Raw genomic sequence first — 8881 nt, forward strand, 5'->3', positions numbered from 1 at the left:
TTATCTTGCCATGTGCTCTCCTTGTCCATGTGTTACGTTCTCATTGGTTGGTCTAGTCATGTGCCCTGTGTTCTTATTGGTTTATTGTTTGATTGTGCACAGGTGTTCCTTGTTAGTCATTAGTCTGTTAATATATTTAGCCCTCATGTTTTTATTGTATGATGTTTAGGTTTGGCTAACTGCTGTTGCTGAGTTTTATGTTTCTGTTTTCAAGTCGAGTGTTATTTTGTATCTGTTCACTTTTGGATTCAGTAAAGCCGTGCACACACTTAACGATTGTAAGGCTGATTATGAATGTAAATTGATACTTATGACTGATCCAGTCAGAGCCAGTTGCGTTCAGTCTGCGATTACAGTCGGTGCTCAAATTCCATGTGTAAGTATTTAAATCGGCTTCAGTCGCAGGAAACAGTCGTTGTATGTTGAGCACAGTCTTGGAATGTTTTAGATAGTCGTTAAATGTGTGCCCGGCTTAAAACTGCACTTGGGTTCACATTCAACTCTCCTTCAATACTATATAGTACTATAAACCAAACCAAAGAATGAAACAGATGCAGTGCATTAATCAAACAAGTAACCATGGAAACAAACAAACACTTTCTTTAAAGACAGTGTTGTATTGACCAAAAAGAGTAAATAGCCATATTAAAATAATTCGAAGCTGGTTGTTTTGATGTTTCAATGATTCATTCTCATCAAAAAAAGACTGTATTAAGTAGCTTGATATTTCACCTTAACCTGTAAACCCGTAACATGTTTCATAACTGTTCTGTTTGTTCCCCGTGTATTTTATTTACATATCATTGATAAGAAAACCACTAAACACTGTGACAAAGTCATCTCCATCCCAGATCCATGTGTCCTTTTGGAGTACCATATAGACTCGATCCCCTTTCTCCAACAGCAGCGTGAAGGCATTGCCTCCATTCTCTGTATAACATTCACTCTTGTGATGTTTTATTAATGCTTCTTGCTTTCCATTTCTATACAAGGCCAACCATGATGGATTTTTAGCTGAACAATGGTAGAAGAAACTGAAATAATAAACTCCTCGTACCGGTGCTGTGAAAATCCCTGTTAAAGAGTGAGACAGATCTCCATTAACAGCTGTAGGCATGAAATATACAAGTGTGTTGATACTGTTTTCAGCAGTGCGGATTAACAATACCTGTGGCCTGATTATAGGCATCACCAACATTAGTGAAGATTTTATTGTAAATCAGTGTTGTATCTGTGTTAACTGGTCCAACGTAACCCTTTGATCCTAATGTAGCTGAAAATGCCACCTTTGGTTTGTCTGAAGAGAACATATACCTTCTTAAAATGTTGAAAACTGTCTCCGTAGCAATGCAAACAATTTATATGTAACTCTTTTTGAAACACATTTACATTTAAAACATTTTTTATATTAAACAAAGATTATTGGAGTATGTTTTACAGGAAAATACTATTTCAGCCTTTCTCATTCAGAATTTCACATTTAATTCAGCGTGATACATGCCATTTCTTTGAAACAGTTTACAATCAGACATTGCTGGGAAATGTCAGAAATAATTGCACAGTAAATGCTACACCAACTGTTTTTCACTGAATTTGATATTACAGCACATCGGTCTTAAAAACACTAGTCTCACCTTGGTTTTCCTTTTGGAGTTTCTCAATCTGAGCTTCACTGTTAGTAAGTCTGGTTTCCAGATCTTTTAGTTCATTCTCTGTGGCTTCAAGTACCTTCTGCTCTGATGTCATGACTGCAGTAAATAGCAATGAACAATGGGATATTTATACATTTGAAGTTTAATAATGATTACTTTTTCATTTTTAAATAATTTTTACTTGTTTCTTATTTCATTAGTTCTCGCATTTTTAAAATTCCTTAAAATGTAATCTAATCTGATGTTTAAAAAATCCAAAAACAAATAAAAGGCATAAATCCTTCCGTCATTGAATGCAACAATTAAATAATTTCTAACCATTGTCTGCGGTGAAATGACATATGCATCTGATTATTTAAAATATATTTTTGTTCCTAATGCATTTTGAGTCTTCTTGTAATATTGTTGAGATCTAAACCCCTCATAATCTGTTGGTGGCTATTCACACTGTCATAACATTACCTATTCGTATCATTTTAAAGTGGCGTCTCACCTGGGTCCTTGTGTGTATTCGGTATGTTAAGAAATGAAGTCGTCTGGTAATGTCTTCAGTTGAAGTCTGAAGCCAACTGTGTTCTTTGCTCATATTTATACTACTATACGGTGACCGGGAGGGGACATGTTCGGTTCACTTAGTTTTGTCGTGGCCATGAGATCATTTTGTCGAGGTAATGACATCCTTATGTCGTGGCCACGCGATGTAAAGTCGTGGCCTCAAGATCATATGGTGAGGGAACGATATATATTTTTCTCGTGGCCACGACTTCATTATATTGAGGGAAAGACATCTATTTCTCATGGCCACGAGTTAAATGTGTAAACAACCTGCTCTACCATATCAACCTGGAATGATCAGAAATGGATAAGATTAGAATAATATTTATTTTTAATTAAGAAAAAACGCGGAATTAAGAAATGGTTATATATGTTGCCTACTGTGTTGTGTGCGATGCCTACAGCAGCATTCGAATGAAGTTTATCAATAAATATTAGAATATGCCGTGTATATTTTTTATCACATCCAATAGTCTTTTAAATCCATTCACTGATTGTTAATTTTTTATTTTTATAATGTTTATTATTATTATCATTAGGCTATCATTATTGGTTACATTTTTTATTTTTTTTTCATTGTTATGTAGCCCTATTTGCTTTAGCTATATTTTGTAAATACTTTAAATGCCAGATCATGCCAATAAAATGTGACTTTATGACTGTTGACTGTAGCCGTGAAGATAGGCTGTTGGTTTAGGTTTTTAATGGAATCTCTATGTAGTTCTGTTCAGTATCGCAACTTAGACATCTAAATTTACCTTGAAAAAAACTTGTAGAAAATACAGTTTTGTGAGAATCACCCTTCAATCTGATGGTTTACTTTGCTGGATATAGTAAATAATGACAAAATGTTCATCAAGATCAATGATATATGCTTAATTTCACGATAAGTGTGTGAAATTAACAAAAGGGTGTGATTAATCGCAATTAAACATTTTAATCTATTGACAGCCTTAAAAAACATTACAGAAGCAAAGAAAAAAGTGGTGTATTTTAAAGAAAATACACCACTTAACTTGCAGTTTAAAACAAGTAAAATCAGCCCACATTGTTAGTGTTGCCAGTAAGGAGGTTCTAAAAAAGCTATTTCAGAATAGTACACAAAACATCAACAAAGTTATTAGCATCTGAATCTTACCCATCTGCTCCTCTTATTTGTGCTTCCTGCTGTCGGAATACAGATATTTGTTGCAAACCACAGCAGTGTATTTATTAACAGAGATGCAGGAAAGACAATCAGGTTGAATATGGCAGTATTGCAGGTTCTGGACAATTGATAGTATGTTAACTAGGGCTGCCCCCGACTAAGAAAAAATCTAGTTGATTATTAAGCCATTAACTGACTAATCGCAAATTTATATTTAATTACTTAATCCTTGTGCTGTGTTGAAAACCCTACACTTGTAGTGTTCCTGGTCAAAAATGACCGGCCTGCAAATGATTGCTTATAAATCTCTCATTATGTTACCTTATCACCAAATATTGGATTCAATTTTTTGTCAACTTGTTTTCTTTAAATTTTAAAGGGGTGGTTCAGTGTTTTTTTTCTAGGCTTGATTGTGTTTTGGGGGCGCAGTTTAACATGTCTTAATGCTTCGTTTTTTTGAAAACGCTGTATTTTTCATATGTTTTAGCTTTATTTTACACCTCTGTTTCCATTGTCAAATGAACGGCTCGTTTGACTTCCTGCTTCTATTAAGCCACTCCCTCCGAAATACGCAGTGTGCTCAGATTGGTTGGCAGATTGGTAGCTGGCCCAGTGTATCATGATTCGCTGAAGCATCCGGAAATGCCACGCCCCTTACCATTCGTAGTTACGCGCTAAGCTGGAAATGTAAATAATTGCTGTATCAAATTGAGCTGAGTTGGGTGGGCAGAAAGTCGTTTTATTGGGTTTTATCTGGTTGTTGCATTTCAGAAGTCCTTGTGTGTTGATGGTGATTGGCCTGGTGATGCAGTCTTCAGAGTGTTGAATGAGTTGAGAGCGAATTAGGTAACAAGCACTATTTAGTTTTTTATTTATTTATATGTTTGAAGGTGGTTTTCATGAAAGTTTGTTTTGTAGGTTTCTTTTAAAGAACTGTCTGGTTGATTTATTCTTCCCTTTTCTTAAATCCAGTTAATTTAAAGGTATTTGATTGGATTAAATAATTTGATTTGATTTACTAGTGAGGTGGTGGGCATTCTTCTGTGGTTCCTGGTGATTTATTTATCCTTTTGAGTGTTGTGGATCTTGTGCTGTATTTGGAGTGTGATTTGCAAGCAGAGGCTATATTCTTCTACACGTGTATGGCTGTGCCCTGTTGGAGCCCTTTTCAAAAAAAATGTGTCTCCCTTTTTCCTTGCTGAATGATGTGTATTAGTGTTTTAAACATCTGATTGTTTTTATACAAAATTTGATATATGAATGTGAATAAAAGCTTGTACAAGCAATACATTTTCACTACAGTCTGTGGCCAGTTATTCACCCACTTGTGGTGGGTTACAATAATAATGTCCAGCTTTTTCATCTCACTGATTTCCAACTGGCTGGAGTTTATCTATACTTGAGCTGGCAGGATTTGTATTTTTATTTTTTATTTTTTTATTTTTGTGGGACTAAACTAGAAGGAAGGGTCATGGAGAGCATGAATGCTAATGTGAATAAAGTGTTAAATCAGGGGACAGATGGATTGACATGGGGAAATTGACCAAAAATCAACTTTGATTCAATATTCGTACTTTTCAAAACTGAAAAGCATTGAAATATCAACATTGATTCAATCTCAACCAAAATGATTCTGATGGAATTTCAACATTGAATCAATGTCACCTTGCTATCTGGGCAGTGTCATTTCAGGTGTCTTGTTAGTTTCTCCCTTTATTTGCTGTGTGTGTGTAATATATGTATGTATATATATATATATATATATATATATATATATATATATATATATATATAATGTAACCCAGTAGAATAAAATTCTACGGGTATTGAGTTTATTTCACTTTATTTTATTTTGTTCTTGCTCAGAGCTAAAATGTGAATGGAATATACCACTCTATATATTGCTGTATAAAATGTGGGTGTGTATGCCATTAAGAACACGAGCATATATCAAGTTTGATTGTCATACACATGTGAAAAACATGGTTTTGACCTACAAGTTAGTTCTTTAGTCTATTGCTTTATGAAAGTTAAGCCCCGCCCTCACCTACGTGTTATGTTTTGTGAGTGTTTTGGTTTCCATGGAGACGAGAGGGTAGTTTAACGAATGCAGCCGATCGGAAAGATAAGCAAATATAGATTACGATAAAGATACGTTTTAATGGATTATTCATCACATTGATATCTTAAATTGTATATATTTACTTGATTAATACACACGAGTTGTGAGTTTGTGTTTTTTTTTTTTGTTTGTAACTGAATTCTCCATGTATGTTCGCTCGACACCGTGGACTTTCGTTATTCTTTAGAGGGAAGAATCAACGGTGTTTTCAAGTTATTCTTCCAATCTAGAGACACTCACATTATTTGCTGTTTGATGATCTGAGCACAGACATCATAGTGCCTAGTTAACGAGAAAGTAGCGAGTTTGACTACTACAAGTGAGGAGTCTGTGGCAGGGACGGATTATGGGTTGTGTGGGCCCCTGGGCAAAACGTTCGCGAGCCCCCCCCCCTTAAAAAAAAAAAAAAAAAAAAAAAAAAACGCCAGCATTGTCTGGGATAGCTAGTTGTTACGTCATTATGCCACTTGTGGGTCCAAACTAGTGCGGCGTACGCGTACCGTGTTGTAAAAGCAGAATGATGTTGACAAAACTATCTTTTGCCGCTTTTTACCTCGGAAAAAGTGAAAAGAAGGTGGCTTAAGTTGATACAGTAAGTTGGATCTCAAATTATAATCAGTACAGCCTAATGCCATTACCTCACGTTAATGTTAGCACCAGGTTACCCATCATCTCTGTTTATAGAGACAGGTAGCAACGTAGCACAACCAGATCGTACCATAACAAACATTATTTGTTTGAATTATCCAGAATGTGCTAGTTCGAAATAGAAATGGAAATGTCTATAAAAGTGAACCAAAATGCCATGTACCTGTTATAATCTGCAATTGTTGCTTTGCAGCTTTCCCAAAGAAGACAATTGTAATCCGACCATACACCGGCAGCGCTTTCTCTCTCTCCTCTCCGACAGCGCGTTTACACACACCGCAGTTGTACAGAGCCACGCCTCCTGTCACTCACTCAGAGCAGCGGCAGGCCTCGAGACTCTCTCTCGGTCCAGTGGAAGGGTTTTTGTTATATAACAACCGATATGACAACTTTAGCACATTTATCAGCTATACATTCATTCAGTGTTTCCCATTAATGACTGTAGGGCATCGCTCGACAGAACTTACCAATGACTTTATCAATGAACAACATGATTGAACAAAGCTTCATTTGGTCCAAAAGATCCATTTCCTGACAGGAAACACCTAGCCTTAACAGAAGTGATGACGTGACTTCTTTTAACAAAGGACTCTGTCTAAAGGACTTCTTAGCTCATCAGCAATAAACTAATCAGAACCCATCACGTGGATCTGATCACATTAAATCTATTGATTCTCTCACAAAACCCTCTTGTATTATCGGACGGAACAAGAAAACACCCATCAACGGATTTAAAGACGAATCTGTCCTATCAATACCTCCCTTGTATTGAGCAATCCATCCTGACCCGGTCACTCGTGACTCCGGTCAAAGTGTAAACTATGCTTAAGGACTCAATCTTGAATCTCAAAAAGGGACAATTGTTTATCTGTTAAAATATTAACTATATCTAGAATAACGCATGATATGATGGGATTACTAACATGTTGGAGTCAATGCATTATATGTTTGTATTCCTGTATGCATCTTCTTTCTCTTATAATCATTGTTTTTAATTAGGTCAGTCTAGTAATATGTGTGGAAGAAGTGTGTCATGTTTGAGCTCTAAATACAGAGTTTATAATTCTCTGTAATTCTGTGTGAATGAAACATTGAAATTCAGTATCAGGAAAATATTAAGAAACTTTATAAAGTTGTTAATAAAACAGGAGAATGTTCTGCAGATATCACGCGATGTGATCAACAGACAATAGACGAGGCGTGTCTAATCTCCGTAGCAACGTCTCATTGGAGGATCACTCCTTTAAAACTATGCTGTCCAAACAAGCTAGTGCTGGAAGTCAAAGGTCGGTCAGAAGTCGGACTGAAGCACAGTCGATGAAGCCCAGTAGCCGAAGCACCGCTACTTTGACCACGGCGGAAAAGTCGCATGGGTCATTGATAACTGATTGACCGGGGCTGATTTTCCATCTAACACCCGGGGCCGGTTGCATAAACCACTTAGACTAGTCTTAAAAGTTAAGACACTAATGTTTTTCTTGAAGAGTGGTCCTAATTTTTTAAAGTCCGTTACATAAAAAGGAAGACTGGTGTAATTTGAATTGGAAAAATAACATTGATTACCCCTTGGTTAACTGCAAGTTGGTCAAACTAGTTCTTAAGACACAGTCTTAATATAGTGACTAAGTTTATGCAACTGGCCCCCGACTTCAACCACGAGCTGCGCCGCTGATCATTCAACAGCCGTCACATCCAGACTCCAAAACACTTCGTGAAATATCTGACCAAAGTCTCCCAAGAAGAGAGCCGCTCAAGCCAGACGCTCAGAACAGTTGCACCAGCCAGCAGCATCCTTCAAAGCTTCCGCGCAACCCACAGGGCTTTCCCGAGAAGACGTCACCTGAAAGACAGACAATCCAGAACGGGATTCCGCTGTACACGAGTCACGGAACAACCCGATTACCTCAGCTGTCACAGCAAACGCAGGTACAAGCAAACTTCTCTCTCTCTTGCTGGAAACTGGTGAAACTCCTTTAAACCTAAAGAATCAAGCCAAAGCTCTGCTTTTGTGATTTTCCTCAGGTTATGAGTTAAGTTAACACTGAACTTGGGACTTTTCATAACTCATCAACTCCGCGAATGTGTGTGCATGTATGTATGTGTGTGTGTGTGTGTGTTTAGCCTTAGTTTCCTGTAATCATTAGAAGTAGTCAATAAAGCTTGTTTTGATTTTCACATATACGAGTTTCTTGTGCTGTGTGTCAAATTACTGCCTTAAACGTAAAAGATCAAGTTACCTCTTGCTTATAATATAATAATTACAATATAACAATAATCATAATAAAATATTGTTACTGTTGGCCGCAGAATAATATTTTATCCAGAATTGGTAAAATACTCTAACCTCAATTTTCGCTGGACGAATAATTGATGAAGTGTTAAATATTAATTCTGAATCATTTACAGTGAATCATTTACAGTTGATTCAATTCTTATTCCCTGTAACAATTAAATTGAGCTAATAAATAGGCTAAGTCCTTACATGACCCTGTACTGCCGCCACCGTTTCATAATGAACTGAACATTTAAAACATACTACGTTTTACAACGAGCTAAAATCGAAACCGTGATATGGCTTTGTGCCTATATAAAACAGCAAAAGACAGCGATTAATTATATATACACTCTGTCTGTGCTGCGTGTTTTAAAGAGAAGTGCGCACATCTGCGCACGCGATCGGCTGGTGATCTGGTGATCAAAATAAAAGCTCAAGGATTTATCTTTTAAAAAGAAATCGTACAAAAGTATTGTAAAAAA

General features: G+C 36.5%; 1 protein-coding gene across 1 annotated transcript; it reads right to left on the minus strand.

Annotated features, from left to right (window-relative positions):
• Positions 1-687: 687 nt before the first annotated feature.
• On the minus strand, positions 688-1746 carry LOC125259779 (complement C1q-like protein 2). Its single transcript, XM_048177702.1, has 3 exons — positions 1635-1746; positions 1169-1297; positions 688-1074 (listed from the first exon to the last, which is right to left on the minus strand). Exons 1-3 carry the CDS (start codon positions 1744-1746, stop codon positions 794-796), a joined length of 522 nt encoding a protein of 173 aa, XP_048033659.1. The 3' UTR covers positions 688-793.
• Between the last annotated feature and the right edge of the window lie 7135 nt (positions 1747-8881).

The sequence above is a fragment of the Megalobrama amblycephala genome, linkage group LG24 (genome assembly GCF_018812025.1).
Source record: "Megalobrama amblycephala isolate DHTTF-2021 linkage group LG24, ASM1881202v1, whole genome shotgun sequence".
NCBI lineage: Eukaryota > Metazoa > Chordata > Actinopteri > Cypriniformes > Xenocyprididae > Megalobrama > Megalobrama amblycephala.

Bases quoted from the DNA above. Each gene is read 5' to 3' on its own strand.
- LOC125259779 (XM_048177702.1), bottom strand. From the start codon at position 1,746: ATGACATCAGAGCAGAAGGTACTTGAAGCCACAGAGAATGAACTAAAA. The intron at 1,298-1,634 runs GTGAGACTAGTG...TGTTCTCTTCAG, and splicing joins ACTCCAAAAGGAAAACCAAG to ACAAACCAAAGGTGGCATTT. The intron at 1,075-1,168 runs GTATTGTTAATC...ACTCTTTAACAG, and splicing joins TGCCTATAATCAGGCCACAG to GGATTTTCACAGCACCGGTA.